The 21,672-nt window shown below is 57.2% G+C and overlaps 1 protein-coding gene across 1 annotated transcript in view; it reads left to right on the top strand.

Moving 5' to 3' along the window:
* TMEM184B (transmembrane protein 184B) overlaps positions 1-18,254 on the top strand; it is a 47,614-nt gene extending 29,360 nt beyond the window's left edge. The window contains exons 4-9 of the mRNA XM_082849829.1: positions 9,306-9,396; positions 9,917-9,992; positions 12,758-12,849; positions 13,823-13,992; positions 14,463-14,657; positions 17,673-18,254. Coding sequence (XP_082705955.1) covers positions 9,306-9,396; positions 9,917-9,992; positions 12,758-12,849; positions 13,823-13,992; positions 14,463-14,657; positions 17,673-17,914 — 866 coding nt within the window. The 3' untranslated portion in view covers positions 17,915-18,254. The remainder of the gene's footprint in view (positions 1-9,305; positions 9,397-9,916; positions 9,993-12,757; positions 12,850-13,822; positions 13,993-14,462; positions 14,658-17,672) is intronic.
* The last annotated feature ends 3,418 nt before the right edge of the window (positions 18,255-21,672 follow it).

Here is a 21,672-nt window from a genome sequence, read left to right as displayed (position 1 = left end):
CTTTTATTAAGGTAATACATGCATATGTTTGAAACACAGAACTGCCCCAACTCCTCCTCACTCCCAAAGTCACCCTGCTTTAAACTCTTTAAACCGGTTTCTTTTTCTAGAATAACCTAAAAATATGATTATACTGTTGTTTCTTGATTTTTCAATTTTATGTAGTGTTATATAGTGACTTCCTGCTGTGGAAGGTCTTGATTTAGGTATGTTACCTCCAACTACACACACACACACACACACACACACACACACGTTTTCTTTCCTTCATCTTTTTAATGTGACCCTATCATGATTTTTTGTTCAAAGCTGAGCCTTACAGTGTCCCAAGACGACGTTTCCTCGTTTGACTTCATTTTTCCTCTGGTTACTACTTGTCTTGCTTTTTGGTTTGCTCTGTTTTCTGTGTCTCTATCATTACTTTATTCCGCAAATGCTTCAGTCAAGTGGAAAAAAGAAGCCCTCCTGTCAGTGACGCCAGACACATCAGCTCGCCTCGTAGCTCTAGGGTTTCCGGGTGGTGGTGCTCCTGGAGCCGTGCCCTTCTTGCTCCCGTCTGCACTGCTTGCCCTTGAGACCTCCTTCTGCTCAGCTGTTGTCCTGGGTCTTTCCTTCACCGTCATCCCGGGAATCCTGTCGCCTCTCCCGTCCTGAGTCACCTGCTCCTTGGATGCCATCTTTTCCACGTTTGACGTCTGCTCTCTTCCTAGTTCGCGCACATCTAGGAGCTCCCTGAGAAAAAAAGTTGCATGGGAGTTTTGTTTTTTGAAATCTGAAAATGATCTGCAAATATCTTTATTATATCGTTTATTCGATTGGTGTTCAGTGGGAATATGATTCTAAATTAGAAACCATTTTCCCTCTGAATTTTGAAGACATGTTTTTCACATTCTCTTAGTTTCCAGTGTTGTTTCTGGAAAGTCTGCTGGATTCTGATCCTTAATGATTGTATGTGACCTTTCTTTTTTTCTTTTTGCGGTACGCGGGCCTCTCACTGTTGTGGCTTCTCCCGTTGCGGAGCACAGGCTCCGGACGCGCAGGCTCAGCAGCCATGGCTCACGGGCCCAGCCGCTCCGCGGCATGTGGGATCCTCCCGGACCGGGGCACGAACCCGTGTCCCCTGCATCGGCAGGCGGACTCTCAACCACTGCGCCACCAGGGAAGCCCCTGGAGTTTTGTTTTTTGAAATCTGAAAATGATCTGCAAATATCTTTATTATATTGTTTATTCGATGGGTGTTCAGTGGGAATATGATTCTAAATTAGAAACCATTTTCCCTCTGAATTTTGAAGACATGTTTTTCACATTCTCTTAGTTTCCAGTGTTGTTTTTGGAAAGTCTGCTGGATTCTGATCCTTAATGATTGTATGTGACCTTTTTTTTTTCCCCCCCTGGCTTTTAGGATCTTGCCTTTATCCCCATTGTCCTGAAACCTCACAAGAGGTGGGATGTTCATTGTGCCGGGCCCCTGATGGGCCCTTTCAGTTCAGTGTGGAAGCAACCCCCGTCCTGTGGTTCTGGGGAGTTTTCCTGAATGTGTTTTGATCATGTCTTCCCCTCCACTTTATTAGCCCTTTTTCTGGGATTCCTGTTAAGCAGAATGTTGCACTTCTGGATTGAGCCTCAAATTTCCTTTACAATTTCCTGGGATTTTCCATCTCTTTTTTGTTCTGCTTTTCAGGAGGTGTTTTTTTTTGTTTGTTTGTTTTGTTTTTTAATCTTTACCTTTGAGCTTTTCTGTTGAAGTTTTTTTCTCTCTCTCTCTCTTTTTTTTTTTTTTTTGGCTGCATTGGGTCCTTGTTGCTCTGCGCAGGCTTTCTCTAGTTGTGGCGAGCAGGGGGCTGCTCTTCATTGCTATGTGTGGGCTTCTCATTGCGGTGGCTTCTCTTGTTGCGGAGCACGGGCTCTAGGCACACGGGCTTCAGTAGTTGTGGCACACGTGCTCAGTAGTTGCGGCTCGCGGGCTCTAGAGTGCAGACTCAGTAGTTGTGGTGCACGGGCTTAGTTGCTCCACGGCATGTGGGGGTCTTCCCAGACCAGGGATCGAACCCATGTCCTCTGCATTGGCAGGTGGATTCTTAACCACTGTGCCACCAGGGAAGTCCCTCTGTTGAGGTTTTATTTCCTTTATCATGTTGTAAAATGTCAGGAGCTCGTCCCTGCTCTCTTTTTCCTAGCCTTGTTCTTGGTATTGTTTCTTCTTTTTCTGGGGATGCTAATTACAGTTTTCTTCTGTTCCCTGCATTATCTCTGTCTCCTGAGTTCCTTCCATCTGTTTGTTTGCTTTGCTCTTTGACCTTTGGGTAAGAAGCTTTCCTCAAATGTCTCATGTCCTTGGCTATTTTTTATATTTAAGAATGGGGGGCTTCCCTGGTGGCGCAGTGGTTGAGAGTCCGCCTGCCGATGCAGGGGACACGGGTTCGTGCCCCGGTCCGGGAAGATCCCACATGCTGCGGAGCGGCTGGGCCCATGAGCCATGGCCACTGAGCCTGCGCGTCCGGAGCCTGTGCTCCGCAACGGGAGAGGCCGCAACAGTGAGAGGCCCGCGTACCGCAAAAAATAAAAATAAAAAAAGGATGGGGCTTAAAACTGCTGGGCCTCCTCCCAGTTGGGTGATAGGACACGGGGCGTTTCCTTTTCCATTTTCGTGTGGTGGTGGGGCAGACACCAAATGAAGGCTTTGATTCTGGACCTGTTTCCCCAGAGAATAATGTTCTCATCTCCTGCCTGGGAGGAAGCAGCTGAGGGGCTGAGCTACAGGTGCAGCCCGGGAAAGGCCTTGGACATCTTCCCTTGGTATTTAGACTTCCTCTCTATATTTTCTGCAAGTCTTCGCATTGCTGTCCTCAGCTGGGCCAAGTTCTGTGAGGACAGAACCATCACAACCTGTCTTGAAAGTAAAAAGCCCAGAGCTCCACGTGGACACTTGTAGGCCAGCGTTTCCGTTTGCACCCCTACCCACAGCCATCAGAGCTGCGTGGTGCGCCCAGTCTTCGGGTTCCTGGGGTTCTCACTGGCTCCCTCCTGTCCCTGGGGTTAGTGACCGTGCCGCATCTTCCAGAGCTGTGGTCGACATCCCTTGTTTGCTGCCTCTGGTGCCATGTCCTTGTCCTTGAAGGTTTGTACCTTTCCCCCCATTCGTTCTCACTTCAGGGGCATTTCAGGGGAGAGTGGAGGTAAACCCTGCGAATTTGGAGGTAGTGTTTCCATTTTCCAGGGAGAAGTGAATGCTTGTCCACGGTGCCCCTGCTCTGCAGCTACTGCCTGGTAAGGGCCGGAATTCACAGAGCCTAAGGAACGTGCCACCAGGGTGTAGGGGGCAGGCAGGCTGGAGGGGTAGAATCCAGCCCCCTTACCTACATTTAGTGTTTGATTGTGTTTGGGGTGAGAGGTAGCCCCTAAAGTTGACTCTGAGACAGCCTGGGGAGCTCTGTGGGCAGACATGTGGGTGGCCAGAGCTCAGACGAGGGAGACGCCCTCCACAGGTGTTTTCGCGCGGCACTGTTTTCTCAATAACGTTCGTGTGGCACGTCACAGTTTACCATGCATTGTTTCATTACTGTTAGCTCATTCTCACCTCTCAATGACCTGGTGGGGTATATATTATCACCCCCGTTCTACAGATGTGAAAAAAAAATTCACGTAGGCTAAGAAACTTGCCCAAGTTACCCAGAGAGTGATTGCCAGAGGCTGGACTCAGCCCTGGGTCTCTGAGGCCCAGGACTTGCTCCGTGCCAGGCTTGGTGAAGGAATACAGGACAAGTTTCTCCCCTGCAAAAGTGTGAACTCTTGTTAAGGGAAGAGATTTTACATGCATGAAAGAAGCAAGAATGACGCCTCATTTTCTGAAAGCTGTCCCGGTTTCAGATTTGGGACAAAACTTAGCTTCCTGGAATCTGGCCCAAGTAAAACGTCTTCCCAGGTAGGGAGCACACAGCCTGGATGAATACAGCTGAGGACCACAGAAGACCCAGAGGCCGGTGTGCTGCCAGGAGGACTCACGGGCTGGTGGTGGCCCTTGCTGGCATGGCTCTGAGAGAGCCAGGAATCAGAAGAGCTCAACCAATCAGAATAAAGGCAGACATCCGGAAGAAACGGATAGAAAGAGGGACCAGAATCAGTGTTTCCGGTGGCAAGAAGCATCAATGAGCAGGAACGGCAAAGGACAGAAAAGCTATGAGGAAGGAAGAGCAAAGTGCCGTCGGAGCAGCTCAGTGTCTGGGGACAGGTGCTTAGGGAGGACCCCGCCCACCTGGCTGTAGCACGTCGCATCCGTCGTTGTCAGCGGTGATCACCAGTAACAGAAAAAGCGGGAAAGAATGTTTGGTGCCCCTGTTTACTGAGCAGAGAAGGTTTCTGCCCAAAGTGGTCAAAATTAAGTTTTCCGGGCTCATCCACAAGTTACTCTGAAATATATCTTTCCAAATAACCAAAGTATTTCTGTGCAGCGAAAAGGGCTAGGCCCTGAGGCCGGCTTTAGGGGCTGCAGGTGTGTGGAGGAGGTGAACTTGGGATCGTCAGTGACCTGTAGCCAGTGTCACTTGCAGTGGGGGACTCATGAGGACAGTCCTCTGCAGCTGGCAGGGACAGTCAGAGTGTGCTTCTTAGCGGGTCCTCTCTTGAAGTCCCTCGGGCCCCTGAGGGCTGTGTGGTTGCAGTTTTCAGGCCAGGGGGATGCTGGATGGGAGGCTGGGTGGAGAGTAACCTCTTGGTCTACAGCTTCCTGTCCAGACAGCTCTTGGTGGGAGAAGTTGCCAGTGAGGAAAGAAAGCCTCGCATCTCAGGGTCGGAAGGGACCTGTAAAATCCTAGCTGCTTGGAACCCCTTTAATGTCTCAGCTCAGAGGCTGCCTAGCCTCTGATTGCATGCTTCCACTGGCAGGGAGCTCACTACCTTTCATCTCTGAAGACTACCTGCCAGAAATTGTTTCTTATACTAAGCTGAAGTCCTAGGATCTGCCCCTGGGATGAGTGGGTCCTGTCTGACCGTCTGGACGAAGGTGGTCCTCACTTATATGAAAGTGATCCCTAATGTCTTTTCTCCAGGCCTCAAGTCTCCAGTGCCATCCTCCTTTCATCTCCATTCTGGTCCTTTGCCCCTGATTGTGTGCATTTGTCTCTAGTTCCTTTAAGATTTGGTATCTAGAATGGAGCTGAAAGTTCCAGGTACCTGATTTTCCAGGGCGAGAGAGAGAGAGGCCGGGGTGGGGTGGGCGGGAACCCATCCCTTCCCTCATGCTGGATGCTCCCTGTGGGCCCCTTGGTCACTTGTGTGTCTGGGGCCTCCCCAGGGGACCAGAACTGGAGCTGTGGTCAGAAGCGTGGTCAGGCGACAGTGCTGCCGGTCGAGAACCCCACTCATAATCTTTTTTGCTCTTCTGATGTCCAGAGCCAGCATATCACTGTGTTTGTTCCTGGGGTGTGTGTTGAGTTGCCCAGCTGGGGTGGGGGGTGGGGGTATTTTGCATGGCTCGGAAGGGCATTGATTTGTCCAGATGGTCAGTGGGTCTTGGTGTGGGCTGGTTGAGGAGATCTCGAGGAGATTCTGTCTTGTCTCCCTTCTCCGAGATGCAATATTGACTCACTAATGACTCTTTAACAGACACCGTCAGCAAACTGGTATTTGGCCAGACTGTCTGGCCCCATAGCACTGTGAAAAGGTCAAAAGTCCTGAACTGAGAGATGGATGAAATTTGATGATCTGACCAGTTGAGTGCAGAGCGGCACATGGACAGACAGGTGGACCACGTAATCAGGAGCGTGCCGCGTGTGCTGTGACACAGGAAAGGATGTGAGCTCGGGCACCAAGCTCTTCCCAGGAGTGGATTGCAGGACAGCCTAGCCTGGTGGTTCTGGACAGAGAGGCTGGTGAACCTTGGGCCCCTGTGGCCTCGCCTGAGGGTTTTGTCTTTGGGGACTGGAAGTCTGGTCACCTTGGGGAAGGTGCAGCTTCCCAGGCTGTGACAGGGTGAGCTCCTTGAGTGCAAGACTGAGTGTTGGCCATACCTGCCTGCCCCGCCTCTCTGAGCCTCACCTGGAGCTGTGGCCTGTGTCCATCCATTCGTTTTTCGTTTGTTCCTTCCGTGTTGATTGAGTATGGAAGTGTCAAGCCCTTTGGTAGTTGTTGTGGGTGGGCCTCGGTTCCTGCCTGCAAGGTGTTTACAGTGTTTACAGAAGACAGTGGGTAACACTATGGACTGTTCATCGTGAGCACAGCCTTATAGATAAGGCAACACACTCCCACCCCTAAGGCCCATCCTCACAGCAGCCTCACCAGGAAGAAGCTGTTGTTATCCCCAGCTTAGAGATGAGGAAACTGAGGCACAGAACACTTAAGAAACTTGCCTGAGATCACACAGCTCCTAAGTGGTGGAACCATGATTCACACCCAGGCAGTCTGGCTCCGGGATCCATGGCTTTCTGGCTGCTTTATGCTGCCTCTTGTACTGGAAGGATCAGACAGATCAGCAGAGAGATTGTGGGGTGTGATGTGAGCATGGCGACAGGACGGGGGAGGCCGCCAAGGACAAGGTGGCATCTGAGCTGGGTCTGCCCCTGGGGTTTAGCAGAGAGATGGGGATGTGCCGCCGAGGGGAGGTGAGAGATCACGGCGCGTCCTGGGAACTCCGGAAGTGGTGTTAACGTACATTCCACTTACTGTAGCTGTGTCCATAACTACCCCCAAACAGACTAGTGTAAAACAGCCATGTATTGTGTTCATGGATACTGCACGTCAGGAATTTGGACAGGGCACGCTGGGGACAGTTTGGTCCTGCTCCGTGGTACCTGGGCCTCAGCTGGAGACCTGAAGGCTGGGGGAGGGGCCATCTGATGTCTGGTTTACTTATGTGTCTGGCAGTTGAAGCTGATGTCAGCTGGGGGCCTCACTTCCTCCCCCACATGAGCCTCTCCATGTGGACTCTCCACGTGGGCCAGCATGGGCTTCCTCACCGCATGGTGGCTGGGTCCAAGGGCAAGCGTCTCAAGAGAGGAAGAGCCGGAAGAAAGAGGCCTTTTCTAAGCCCAGCATCAGACGTCACCGAGCTTCGCTTCCGCCGTGGTCACCCCAGTTCACCCAGATGCAAAAAGAGGGAAGAAGACCCCATCTTCTGAGAGGAGTGTCGTTGTCATGGGCTGTGGCTGCCTTTGGAAGATACCGTCAGCCACAAGACAGCTGGACCCAGACTGGAATGGGCACATCCACCCTACTTGGCCTTATATGGTTCTGGACGAAGGTTATTAGCAGGCTGACATCAGATTGGGCGTGATGCCCCCCGCCCCTCACCCCCCTGCCGTCAGATACTCCGAAGTTTCTGTCAGTGGAGAGTGACCTGGAGCCCAGTCAGTGGAGATTCCTGCAGCCACCAAGCATCCCGAGCTGCTTCCGTGTCGGACAGGCAGCTCACAGGGCCCTCAGCCCCGTCAGGGGACAGATAAACAATAGTGGCCGTGACAGCCAACACTGAGAGTGCTGGCCGCTCTCCTGAGCACTTTGCATACTCACTGAAATCCTGCCACCTCCTAACTCCGCAGGGGCTCTTTCTGTCTCCATTTTAACAGGTGAGGAAACTGAGCCACAGAGAGGCTCCCGGCAGAGTCACACTGCAAACCCTCTGCTGTGTGTCTCTAGGGGGACGGTTGCAGCACAGGTGACAGATGCTGTGGGTCACGTTTATGCAGGGTGCCACTTGGGCCCCTGTTCCCCAGCCCCAGACGTGCAACCTTACTAGGTTAGAGCAACTGAGGGGCGTACAGCCCGCAAATATATTCCTTTCCACGTTGCTGAAGGCCAACTTCTACCTCCAAACGTACGGCCAGGATTTCCTGTGTTCCAGTTTCAGGCAGTCAAGCGTTTGTGGTGTGGTTAGTATGTGCCGAGGGCTGGGCCCACGCTCGAGGGAGAAGCAGGCTCCCAGTCGGTAATCACACTCCGGGGGTGGGCGGGGCGGGGGCACAGCGTCTGTCCGCAAACCGGTAGGTTCCGTGGGTGGGGACGCATGAGCCCCCATGGTGGTGGCCGAGGACTTCTCATGGTGGGTGGTGTCTGACGGGTTGACGGTACCAGGAGGTCAGAGGGCAGGGCGTCCAGGCCGTAGGATCTGCAAGGGCAGAAACACGGAGGGCACGAGACCCTGCCGAGGGGAAGGGGGCACCTAGTGTTCCTGGGAAGGAAGTGTGACGGGTGGGCAGGGACCAAGCCACCTGGCGAGAGATCTTGAGGTGAGCTAGGGGGCTGCACCGGGGGGCCTTGAAGGCCCTTCTGCTGCACCGGGGTTGGCGGGTCAGATAAGAAGGAGCCCGCTGGCTGCAGGGCTGCTGGTGCCTCTCCCTTGATCTTATTATCCCCTGACCCCGCCTTGACCCTCGCCTTGGCCTCACTCCTGCGCTGGACACGTCTCCTGTTCCCCTGCGCTAGGTCCCTGATCTGCCTCCTGCATCCTCTCCTCCGTGGCGTCCTCCGCTGTGCACCTTGTCCTCCCCTCCACGCCCTGGCTCCCTGGCTCCCGGCACTTCTGTGTGCTTGTAGCACCCTGCAGGCAGCAGCCTGCCTTTGCTGACCCCGCAGAAGTCCTCTGACCAGGAGACCAGTTACAACATAGTGCTGTATTTGCGGCATTTACAGCGTACTTCTGCTGTGCCCTAGATCGCTGTTGTAAATTTTGGATCTCTGTGGGTGATGTCAAGCTGTGTCATGATTCAGGATGAGCTGGCCCAGCTTCCTAAGGAATTTGCACTCTATTTTGTGCACCTCTCATAGGTTTTGTTACAGCTTGTCATGCTGTGCTCACTGAGATGCGGCTACACGCTGCTGAATGCATAAGGGGTTCTATCTCATTCTTGCTGAGCATTTCTCCTGAGATCCCTCTGGAGAAAGTTTTATTGTTGCTTTGTCATAAAATTGTGATCTGTGACACACAAACAGAAAAGTGCATAAAGCTAATAACCAACTGTAAAGCCGAAACCCAGACCACGCACACTGCCAGCTCCTCAAGCCCGCAGCACCCCGTCCCGAGCTCCCCTCCCGCAGCTCCCCACACGGCCCTGGATTTGGTGCTAATCACTTTCTTGCCTTTCTTTGTGGTGTGACCAGCAGTGTGTGTGCGCCTCCCTGAACAGCATGATTTAGCCGTGACTGATTTTGATTACAAATGGAATATTCACTGCGGATTCTTATGTCCCTGAGGTTCCCTCCCCGTTGCTGCCTGTGACTGTGGTTCTTTCACTTTCGTTGCTGTTTAGAATTCCACCATCTGTTTATCCATCCTGTTGATTTGAGTGCTTTTTCTCTGGACATTGTTTTCACAGCCTTGGTCATCTATAATTTCCTGAGCCTGTGCTATGAATACCTTGGGGGGGAAAGTTCCATCATGTCAGAGATCAGAGGGAAGCCCATCGAGTGAGTATGAAGTCCCCCCAGCGCCCCCCCACACCACCCTGTTTCCTGGGCCTGACGTTCTCCGAGCTCTCCTGGCGTCAGCCGGTCACACAGACCATCCCTGCCCGTGACCTTGACCTCTGCCTCTCCCACACTTCCTGAGCGAGGCCATTCATTGGAACTCTTGGGAGGGCCTGTCTGGCTCTTTCTCCTTCTCTCTCTTCCTGTCCTTTCCTGTTTGCCTGTTTCTCCCTCTTGTAGTTTTTACGTTCAGTGCCTTTTAAGTTGGTTTGTTACCCCAAGGTCGGTGTCTCCCTGCTCCTGCATATACCCTACTGCGTATGCAAACACTCTCCTGCTTCTCTCCCTGTGCTTGGCCTTGTGCTCAAAGACTGCCCAGGATCCAAGCCCCATCCTCACCCTACCCCGCCCTACCCCAGCTTGTCTGGATCTGCAGGAGGGTGAGGGCGGCCTCCCGCAGCCCTGCCTTCCTGAGTCCGGCTCTTTGCTCACCAGCCCCTTCTCTGCTCGCCTCTTCCAGGTCCAGCTGCATGTATGGCACGTGCTGCCTCTGGGGAAAGACTTACTCCATCGGATTTCTGCGGTTCTGCAAGCAGGTGGGCACCCCCAGCAACTGCCCTGGTCAGGAGTTGCAGGCCAGGCACCAGGAGCCTGGGTCTGTGCCCTGGAGTAGCCACTGCAGGGGCCGTGCTGCCCCTGGTTGACATAGGGACAAAGACGGGCGTAGGGCCCACCTGCAGGGTTCCTATTTCCTGTGAGGCACCCCAAGCCCTAGCACCCACTCCCTGAGCAGTTAGGGATGCACCTGCATGGGTGGGGTGTGCTCAGAGGGGAAGCAACAGGTCTCCCAGGAGTGCCTGATGCAGCCCTGGGCAGGAAGTGGTCCCAGACTCCTGCTCACTTTGACCAAGTTGTGGCGTGTGAGTGTCTGAGGAAGTGCATGGCGAGTCTAGAATCTGTTTGAAAACTTCTGATTAGCTGCGGCTAGAGGCCAGGAGGGTTTCTGCATTAAAGAACATGACAGAACAGGCCTGAGCAGCCTCTGGTCCCTTCCCCCATTTCCCACTTGTCAGGCAGTCTAGCAGCTTCCAGTTTCCAGAGCTGCCGCCCCAGTGGCCTCGAGTGGCCTGGGTGGAGGCAGTGTGGTGTTGTGCGTAAGTGCACGGGTCTGGGTGTCTGACCATCTGAGTTTGAATTCCAGCCTCTCCTGTGACTGTGTGACTTTGGATAAAGTACGAAACCTCTCTGAGCCTTGGTTTCCTCTTCTGTGAGATGAGTGTAATGATACTTACCTCAAGGGATGGTTTGAGGAACAGGTGAGGGAAAGCCCTTAACACAGCCCTGGCTCAGAGCCCGCTGTCCCTTGCCCGGGAGGCAGGCAGGCACCACGCCCAGCTGGCATGACCTCGATTTAGTCTCCTCTGGGGCTCCACAGGGCCTGTCAGCCCGTCCAGCATCATGCAGCGTCGTCACGAGGGGAAATGAAACCCACGGCGCATCACCGTGACCTGCGGGAGGACTGGCCTTTCTGCTCCCTTTTGGGCGGGGCCGTGCCTGCAGTGCAGACGCACCCACAAAGCACTGCCTGGGCGGCCCAGTCTGCAGCTTCCAGATCCTCCTTCCCTAGGGTGTTTCTAAATTCAAAACCTCCCCGCAGGACCTGCAGGGAAGGAGTTCAGACTGTCTTGGGTTCAGGGTGGGGCCTGTCAGAGCCATTGTTTACCAGCGCTGGCCCAGCTGTGACTCACCGCCTTCTTTGATGGTGATGTTGCGTATGAAGTTTTGACCCCAGATCACTAGCTGGGTTGCCTTGTTGCAAATTATTCCCCAGCTCTGTGGGCTTTGATGTTCCACTGCTGTTCCTGGAAGTGGCAGGGTCAGGTAGTAAAAGGAAAGAGCTGGAGAAGCCTCCTCCCCCCTTTCCCACGTGAGAGAGGACACCGCAGCTTTGTCACCAGTGCCGGTGCCTGGGTCCGAGTCTCCTGGAGAGTTTGCCTCTTCTGCCACTTCAGCTTCTCTGTGCCTCAGTTTCCTCATCTGTACCCTGAGGACGCTGACAGTACTTAGAAGTCACGGGGCTGTCGTGGGCCCCAAGTGAGCTGACCCGGGGCAGCACCAGCCTATTGGCAGGCTCGCAGGGCTCGCCTGGGACACGCTGCTGACCCGCCCTTTCCCCAAAGCGTGCTGGGCCCGCTTCCCCTAGGGGGTGGGGGGCAGGGGAGTTCTGTGGGGTTTGCTGACAGCAGCATCGCCCCTCTAGCCCCCGTCACACGCGCCTCTCCTCCTGGCAGCCACGCGGCTCAGGCCGCCCCGGGCTCCCCTGCAAACTGCACTCGAGCCTCTCTCGGGACAGAGACTGTGGCTTCCGCGGGTTACTGCCTCTGCTCCGGGGCCTTGTCCTGTTTGGAGCCACGCTAGCTTAGCCTTGTTAGATGGCTCCCATCTCCACAGAAGGGCCTCGTGGCTCAGACTTACTTGGTTTCAAGAGAATCGCGCTTCTGGTGATCTTATGGGCACCGAGGGTGCCTCTGGCGTTTACTGGCGCCTCTGTGGGGACGTGTGGAAACCTGGCTGAGGGATTCTTTCCCTGGCAGAGGCCTCTGCTGAGCGCTCAGAGTGGGAGACCTCCAAGGACGCCCGTGCGGTCTTGTTCTCCAGTCCCCGCACAGCGACCGCGCAGCACGGGGCTGGTTACAGCCATCTACCGTGAGCAACCGCTCGGAGGCTGGGTGGCCGCCCACTCGGGCTTCGGCAGCGGTAGTTGGCAAAAGGCCAGAATTCAGACGCCTGCCGGGACTCCGGACCTTGGGCTTCAGGCTGCCTCCTATTTTGTGCTCCTGTGGGGTCATCTCCATCCCCAGTAAGACCCCAGCTTGACAGAAACCCTGGACCCAGGCCTAGAGCATGGGGCAGGGAGCCAGACCCGGGGCAGACAAGGAGACCCTCACCTGCCTCTGCTCTCTGGGGCCACCTCCCTGCTGCCGCCCCTCACCAGCACTTAACCCCCTGCACTTGTCCGCTCTCCGCCCCCGGGCCGAGCTCATGCCTCTGGCATGAGCTGCTCGCTCTGCCCGTTCCCCCGTCCCTGGCACATTCACGGTGGCCCCTCCTCTGGTGGAATCTCCGTCTCCTGCGTCTCCGCCATTCTTCCTTCACCCCATCCTGTCTTCTCACGCAGCTGCATCGCCCTGTTACTGTCTCGTGTATTTTGCCTTGCCCTCCTGACAGCAGTTCCCCCAGGGGCAAGAGGTTGGGCCGCCCCCATCCCCTGGCATCCAGCCCAGGCCCAGCTGGCCAGAGGAGCTGCTGCTTCCGTGGTTTCTGGGCTTATCCTTGACTCTTGACCTTCTCTCTGCAACAGGCCACCCTGCAGTTCTGCGTGGTGAAGCCGCTCATGGCTGTCAGCACCGTGGTCCTCCAGGCCTTCGGCAAGTACCGAGACGGTGACTTTGAGTAAGCAGCGGGTCCCCCCACGGCACGTGTGGGGAGGAGTGGGCGGCCCTGCCCCGAGGCGCGTGCCCTGGCCTCCTATTGCCCCACCCCCGTGTCCATCCTCTGAGTGGAGGCCAAGCCTGACCCTGGCCTTGCTCCCGCCTGCTGCACCCCTGAATCGTGGGGCCGGCGCCTGGCAGTGGTACCATCACACTCGGCCCCGCCTCTGGCACCAGAGTGAGCGTTCGGTGTCTGTCACCTTCAGGCTGCAGAGTGGTGCTGGGTGGGGGCCGGGGAGAGCAAGAAGGGACAGTGACCATCCCAGGGCAGGGGGCGAGAGGGCCAGGGCCCTGCGGGGCCCGTCTCGAGTCTCCTTTCCTGTGTGAATTGACGCACACACAAGACTGCGGGGGGTTAGTGAAAGTGACCACGTGGCCCACGTGGCCCTGAGCTTGCACGCACTTCAGACACACTCCCTGTACCCTACACGACAGCCCCCAAGGGCCGGTGAGCAAACAGAGGCTCACCGGGGACGTCCCCTGGCTCAAGCGCAAAGAGCAAAGCTGAGCTTCGGAGGGAAGACATATGGGAACGAATGTATATGTATAGCTGATTCACTTTGTTATAAAGCAGAAACTAGCACACCATTGTAAAGCAATTATACCCCAATAAAGATGTTAAAAAAAAAAGCTGAGCTTCGTGTCCCTCTGACCATCAGTCTGAGGCCCTGCCCCCAAGGACACCTGGAGTCCTCCACCAGGAGCGTGGGCACCGGAGCTGCAGGTGGCAGGGCTGGCCTGTCCTGCAGGTGCTCACCCTTGCACTCCCCGCAGTGTTTGGACCGCTTTGATCACCCGTCCCCTCCCGTTGATGGCTCGGGGAGCACTGCTGAGAGCTGTGCAGAGTGGCATGTGGGCAGGGCAAAGGGGGGAAGGAGGCCCCTTGTCCCGCAGAAGGGTCAGTTCAAGCCAGAGAATGCTCCCTGTTCCCACAGCGTCACCAGTGGCTACCTCTACGTGACCATCATCTACAACATCTCTGTCAGCCTGGCCCTCTACGCCCTCTTCCTCTTCTACTTTGCCACTCGGGAGCTGCTCAGCCCTTACAGCCCCGTCCTCAAGTTCTTCATGGTCAAGTCTGTCATCTTTCTCTCCTTCTGGCAAGGTGAGCCTCCTCCCAGCCCCTGTGAGGCTGGCCTGTGCCCCTCTGTCCCCTAAGCCTTGTCCTCTTCCTCCTGCCCACTGTCCCCAGTGCCCCGAGGGCCCAGGCCATGGGGCTGTCCCTAGGCGATCCTGGCCTGGAGCTCAAAGGGACCTCTGTCCACTGAGCACCTGTGGGATGTGATGTCTGGGCCCTCAGGGGCCTTTCACAGGAACCATGCCCGTGGGCGGGACTGCTTCCTGGACAGGGGGATCCAATCCAGGTGGTGTCCAGCCAGGACCTGGGGAGTGTGGCTTCCCTGAGGCCTTGGCCTGTGTCAGCATCCCTGCCCAACAGGAGTAACCGTGGACCCTGCTTCCAGCCTCCCTGGGGAGTGTGGCATTTGGGGGGCTATAAGGAGGAAGGGAGATGGGGAAGGGGGTCCAGTCTGGGACCAGACGCCCATGCCTCCCCTTCCACACCTCCCCTTCCAGGCATGCTCCTGGCCATCCTGGAGAAGTGCGGGGCCATCCCCAAGATCCACTCAGCCCGCGTGTCGGTGGGTGAGGGCACCGTGGCTGCTGGCTACCAGGACTTCATCATCTGCGTGGAGATGTTCTTTGCAGCTCTGGCCCTGCGGCACGCCTTCACCTACAAGGTCTACGCTGACAAGAGGCTGGACGCACAAGGTATGTGCCAGGGTCTTGGAGTCGACCCCCCCAGTAGGAAGGGTGCTTCCCGGCCCCGCCCCAGGGCCCCTCCTGCCTCCCAGGGTCCTTCAGGTGTTGATGGGTCAGGTCAGGGATCCCAGGTGTAGGAAAAGGGCCACAGAGGTCCAGGCTCCCCTGTCCCCTGTCACAAGGTGTCAGGGTCAGGGACTGGTCCTGGAAGCTACACCCACCTGTCTCTTGCAGCAGATCTGGAGTATGGAGATGATATAGCACAATATCCCCTTGGGAAGGTCAGGACAGAGACCCGAGAATAAGCAAGTTCCTGAGGGTTCCTGACATCGGACACTGTTATCCATTTTGTCCTGTAATTCCCTTGTCTCTAAAGCTCTTTTTTTTTTTTTTTTTAACCTGATCCCTTCTAAGAAACAGACTCAGATGGTAATAGCTCTTAACAGCTTTCTTTTTACACCTGCTAATCTTCGCTTTGTTAGAACAGCAGTTGGCAAGCCCGCTTGTATAGTAAGGTGCCCTGGAGAGTCTTAGAAGTCCATGCTGTCCAGGCCCCACCCTCGGAGCTGCTGCATAGTTGGCCTGGGTTTGGGCCTGGCAGGATGTGCTGACAGATCCCCAGGTGATTCTGACTTGCTGGCTGGAGAATCAGGGGCTGGGGGCTACCTCTGGCTGCTGCTGGGCAGAGAGGGGATGCTCATGGGGGCGGAGGAAGAGGAGGCTCGGGATGCCTGAACTGACTCACCCCGTGGGGGGGCGGGGCCTGGGGAGGAGGAAGCCTCCTGGTCTAACACATCCACCCTGGGGTTTGGCTGCTGCCAGCTCCCTGCCTGTGGGCTGAAAGCAGGACCCACTTGCCCAGGCCCACCACCTGTGCCCACCTCGGGCCCCGGGAGCGGCGTGCTGAGAGGAGTGTAGAAACACTGTCCTGGCCTGGCCTGTGCAGGGCTCCTCGGGCCCCCCACCTCTCGCCCTACCTTCCTTGTTCTTTCCCTGGTTGGGAAGAGGCCTTAAGATACCCGAGGCCGCTGGAAGCATGTGGACTGACTCACCCTCCAGGCCCCGCGACTCGGGCACCTGACGCTTGCAGCCTGGGCACTCTAGGTACTCTTCCCGGTTTGCATTCTGCACTTAGTGCTGGGCGCTGTACTGGCCAGGGCTCACCGCTGCCGGCCGGCATCCCACCTGGTTCCCACCAGGCCCCCAGTTGGAAGGATCTGGCTGACACCCTCCCAGTGTTGAGGGTGATGTCCCTTCGACCTGGTCCTGACACCCTCTGCCCTTGGGAAAGTCACCCTTATGCCAGGAGTCTGAGGCCGTGGCCAAGAACCCTTTCTACACCCTTGAGGTTTACCATGGTTCAAGCTGGCGCTTCTGCACTAGTGGCCCTGCAGAGGCTCTCCGCGGTTGCCTGGGCTGTCTTCCCGTCCACTGCCCCCAGACACATCCAGCTCCAGCCAGAAACAGCGTTGTCAGGCATCCAGCTGTAGTGGGGATGCCAGCCCAGCCCAGCCCAGCCAAGGTGCTGAGAGCCCTTGTCCACCACTGTGCTGGTCCCAGGCCGGTTGTCCACCCACTAACCGCGGCGCCCGGCCCCTCTCAGCCCGTCAGGGTTGGGTGCAAAGCTGTGGTGTGGTCAGTACACGTCACCTGCCCCCTCCTCCGTGTCCCGTCTGTGGAGTGTTGTGAGGTTTGTAAAGCAGGCGACACGGGCTCAGCAGTTCTAGCTAAGCCTGAGGAGAAATGGGGTGGGCGGTCCCTACTTCAGTGCGGAGGTGGAACTCCGACCAGCGTTCTGGGGGTCCACTCTTTGTCCCCCACCAGAAGAAAGCGTGAGCCTCGAAGGAGGAGTCTCCTAGGTGGACACGCCCCCCAGGCCCCCAGGGGGCAGCGGGCTGCCTGGGTGCGGGCAGGGCCTGGGGCGGGGCGGGCGGGGTGCGTGGTGCGGTGCCGGCCTCGGCGGTGGGCACGAGGCGTTCACTCAGCTGTCTCTTGTCTTCTCTGTTTCTCTGGCTCCTCTCCCCCTCCCCCTGCCCCGCTTTTGCCCCGGGTTTGGCCGCGGGCAGTGCCGACATACGGCCCTTACGGTAGGTTCTGCTCTCAGTCTGCACGTCTGTCCTGCACGTCAGTCCTGGTCCCTGTCACCAGCATGTGTGTCTCCCAAGCTCCTTCGCTGTGTCCCCGCCCCCTCCCCCCCAGGCACCCCTGGGCGGCAGAGCCCAGAGCACTCGCCTCCAAGGGGTGCCCTCCGTAGAGCTTTCCTGTTTCCGTCCTGGTCTCCCATTGTCCTGGAACATGCCCTGCACTGTCTGGGGGCACGGTGCCTGTTAGTGGGGAATTGGGGAGTTAGTTCTGTTCCGTGGCAGAGAGCGTGAAGGGGAAAAGAGCATGCAAGTTTGAGTCTCAAGACCTGGGACCAGAGTCGGGCTCACCCCTTCCATCTCGGTTTGGGGGCCTGGGCCATTTCTGCCCCCCCAGAGCCCTTGGGGATGATTTGTTAGGGAATTACGAGGAAGCACCTCAAGGCAGGTGGCCCCTGTCCTGTCAAGAGCCAAGGTGTCTGCTCCGCTGTGGGTCCAGGCCCCTGTCGGCCTGTCCTGATGGAGCGGGTCCTTGGTCCACTCCCCAGAGTGGAGGGGAGCACCCCGCAGGCGAGAGGGGCCTGGGCCCCTCCCCTCCACTCCCTGTCTCCAGTTGGCGCGGAGCTTGTCTTGGCCTCCCCAGGGTGCTCGGGCTCGCGCCTGCAGCACACCAGTCTCCGCCCCAGCTCCCTTCCCGCCTGCCAGACTTTCCCAAGCGGCTGCTTACCTTCTCCCCGGGGGTGCGCTCCACTCTGCACCCCGCCAAAGGAGCCATTGCTTTGCTTGTCCCTTCTCATGTCCGGGACCCCATTCTCTGTCCCAGGAGGGGTTGGTTAGATGACACAGCCTTGGGGCAGGGGTTCGGTCCCGGGACCAGGGGCAGGGGGCCAGCTGCCTTGCCTCCCGTTGCCCGGAGCCCTCACCCCCGCCTCTCGCCCTGCAGGCCGCTGCGCCCCCATGAAGAGCATCTCCAGCAGCCTCAAGGAGACCATGAACCCGCACGACATCGTGCAGGATGCCATCCACAACTTCTCGCCCGCCTACCAGCAGTACACGCAGCAGTCCACCCTGGAGCCCGGGCCCACCTGGCGCGGGGGTGCCCACAGCCTCTCGCGCTCCCACAGCCTCACTGGCACCCGGGACAACGAGAAGACTCTCCTGCTCAGCTCTGATGACGAGTTCTAGGTGCGGCTGCTGGCGGGGAAGGACTGGGACCTTGGCCCAGGGCAGGGTGTGCCCCGCCTCCAGCCTCACATCCAGGCTGGGAGGCAGGCTGCCACAGCTTCGGCAGTGCCCTTTAATTTATTGGACCAGAAACACATATCGCTTCAAGAGGAACAGCCAGATGCTGTCTGCCCAGAGGATGGCCCAGGCTCACCCAGGAGCCTTCAGGAATGTTTATACAAGGCCAAGGCTCTACTGCCTGGACGACGGGCACAGGACAGTGGGAGCGACTCCCATGCCCCTGCAGCTCGTCCTTTGGCGGCAGCATGTTGGGACCAGCCGTGCCCAGGCCCAGACGCTTGTGTTGTGGACCAGCGGCTGCAGCCTTCTCAGCCCCTCCCCCAAACACCGTGCAATACTCTGACCCGGGCTCTCCCTCCCGCCTGCTCCCTCCCCTGTCCCCCTGTCTCCCTGTCTGATGCTAGCTTAGCCTCACCCTGGGCAGGAGGAGGGAGGAGGGAACGGATGCTCTCTGTGGACCTTCCTCCTGACCCAGGCCTAGCTGGCATGCTGCAGGGGTCAGAGCCAGACACCAAGAGCCATGGGTCCACCTCAGAAGGGTGCTCAGGTGCATCTGGGCTCCTGAGTGATCTCTCTGTGGCTGCACCTCTGCCTGCCTCGTGCCCCTTCCTCCTGGCCTGCTGAAGACAGCCAGCCGCCCACACTGCCCTCCCACTTGCGGTCTTTCCTCTTGAGAGCATTTTGGGTAGAGCCCTTGCTTCCCAGCTATTCAAAGGGTCAGGGGTTCCCAGCCCTCCTTCCCAGGCTGAGCAGTCAGCACCTCTGCTGGATCCTGGTCTCTCTCCCTGGGGCTGCTCCCTCCTGTTTCCTGGGGAGGGTCTGGTCTCCGCATTTCAGACCAGCTTCCAGCTTCCGGAGGAGCACCGTCCTCCGGGAGGGAGGAGGGAGGGATGGGGCATGTGGCGGGGAGCCAGGAGATGGGAGACTCCTCTCTCTGGCCCCGTATCCAAACAGGGCCTGGTGTCCTGCCTCATCTGGCCCCAAGGCCCATCTCTTCTGTGCCTTAGTCACATATGAAAGCTCCCCCCGACTGGGCCCTCAGCCTGTCCCAGACACTCCCTGGGGGCCCCCTGTTAAGCTGCTGGCGCTCAGAGGATCCTGCAGTGCTGGGCCAAGCGCCCTTGGACAGGCCTCGGGTGGCCAGGACCACCAGTCCCCTCCCCCTCCCCCACCTCCTCGCCCGTATCATGGAGCCTCCCGGGGCCACAGCCCCCAGGCAGGCCGGGCTTACACTGGCCACTGTCTTCGGAAGAGCCTTGTGATGGGACACAACGCACGTTCATACAGGCGGAGCGTTCTGTCACTTGAAACCCAGAGAGCACGTGGGTTTGGGCTGCAACAGCCTGGAGGAGGGGGCAGAGCGGGGGAGAAGGGCCTTGCCCTGTGGGCGCAGAACTTCACTGTGGCATCTCTCCTTCTGGCCACTCTTGGACTGAACTGTGCCGAGGTCGGGAGGGGGGTTCCATCACAGTAGTGTCCCCCGGCCTCCTTCGGTGACCAAGCCAGCTCTGCAGGTGGCAGGCGCAGAGGCCTGCATGTCTGGTACCGGAGACCAGCTCTCAGGCCCCTGGTGGGCCTGGCCAGTGGCGGCAGGCTACGCAGGAGGCAGCCCGTCCCAGGAGGACCTCTATCCACCCCCACCATCTGCTTTCATGAATCTGTTTCTCTGATTCTCCTTCCAGGCCAAAGTGTGCTGCTGACTCCCTGCCCCACTGGTCTTTGCCTACCCTGCTACCTGCCCGCTGGCATGGTGGAGGCAGGGCTCCGTGGCAGGGAGCTAGCAGCCCCTGGGGGGCTGGGGGCTGGGAACGCGTGCCCGACCACTCCACCCCTCCTTCCTAGGATGTGTAATCTGCCTTGTCTTTTTATTTTTTATTTTTTTGTTAATTTCTTTTCCCCAATAGAGTAGCTCTTTGTACATAAAAAATACTTGAAAAATGAATTGTATGATGTATGAGAAGACAGAGTCCCCTAGTTTTGTATCTCGTGTGTGACTGCCATGAGTTCCACCAGAAAGCCGCTCTATTTTGGTCTCTGTGACATTTTAAATGCGTGACAGAAGTGAGCAAATACAGTGAGAAAGAAATATATATATGAGATAATATAGATTGTATTGAAATCTCTGCCTGTGGGTAAGGCTTTTTCCTTCCTCCTCTTTGGCTCCCTTGTATGTGTTTGGGGGTGAGTTTAGTGGTTGTGGACAAGGGTGTCCTAGGAAACCCCCTTCCTTCCGGGTGTAGGTGTAGGTGATGGGGCGATTCCCATTGCCAGAGACTGAAGTTGGGGTCCAGGCCCCTGTTGGACAAAGTGTCTCCCCCTCCCCTGGCCAGTGGGACATGGTGGCAGCCTTGGTCGCTAGGGGTCCACCCTCCTCAACACCCCACAGGGCTGACGTGCACAGTGGGTTGATAGCTCGTACCCAGTTTGGTCAACCAGATAGGGGGGCCCATACTCTGGCAGCCCCATTCCTGCAGGTGTCTCCCAGGGGTTGGAAGAGATTTCCCAGGGTCCTCATGCCTCCCAGGCTATCTTCCTGCCTCGCTGGGCCCACCCTCCACCCTGGGACCCAAGGCGCCTTCCCCCAGGGGTAAGGAGGCCCGGAGCAGGGCCTGTGGGGCAGTGGGCATGCGCCAGACACCTGGCACCTTCCTACCACCGCCGCATGCCTTCCTGGGGCCTGGCCTGGCTGACGGGGGCACTCAGGAATGCAGCGTGGGTGGGGGCAATTCCCAGCCCAGCCAACCTCCACTCGTCCCCCTGACAGCTTCCTGCTGCCCTTTCTGCCGGCCTGAGCGCAGCGTCTCTGGATCAGGATCCTGGGCCCCAACCTGTGAGGGGAGAAAGGCCTGTGGACCAACCCAAACCATGTGGTTTGGCCCTTCCCCAGCTCTCAGATCCTGCACCTTCGACAGGAGCAGCCTTCTCCCAGCCCCGCCATCCCTCCGTACCCAGCCACGCAGAAATCCTCCTCACCGCTGTCAGGTGCGCTGGGTAAAAACTTTCACTCTGCGTGTTAAAGCTTGCAGCCCCTCAGGTTCCCAGTGCTTGTCACACCTACGCCCTTAGAGTACCTTAGTTGTACACGTGGGTAAACCGAGGCTGCAAGAAGCGAAATAAGTCATCAAAGGTCATACAGCTAGAGAAAAACACACCTCGATTTCCCTGACCCACAGACCACAGAACACCCCATTGGGCTAGCAGATTGGGTTGAATTACAGGGAGTTTGGGGCCTAGGATGAGACACAGGGTTGTGCTTCAGGCCCGCAGGCGGGGGTTGAGGAAGCTACTTCTCTCCCTGCTTCTCAGTGCCTTTTGGAACACGAGGAGAATATTTTTTACTTGGCTGTAGAAAGTCTGACCTCAATGTGAAAGGCTGGAAAGATTACTCTTCAATTGGGGAATTTTCCTCCCTGGGCGGGGCTGTTTATTTGCTGAAGGGATGCCCAGGGAATTTAACCCCCCATATCATTATCCTCCTGGCTCTGCCTTCCCCAGGGAAGCTCCTTGGCCCCAGGCAACCAGATGGAAGGACAGATGTTTGGGCACCACCCTGCCCGGTTCCACCTCCGCCTAACCTGCCCCCGCACCAAGCCTGGGTGCAAGAGCTAGTGATGGGGCACAATTCCTTCCTCTGCAAATTGGGGCTAACCTTCCCACCCAGCAGAGGGGCCTGTCTGGGGCTGAAAGCAGAACCCCCT

This window comes from Leucopleurus acutus (genome assembly GCF_964270905.1).
Source record: "Leucopleurus acutus genome assembly, chromosome: 11".
Taxonomy (NCBI): domain Eukaryota; kingdom Metazoa; phylum Chordata; class Mammalia; order Artiodactyla; family Delphinidae; genus Leucopleurus; species Leucopleurus acutus.
The sequence above is the reverse complement of the archived record's forward strand: the minus strand, read 5'-3'. Positions and strand labels throughout refer to the sequence as shown.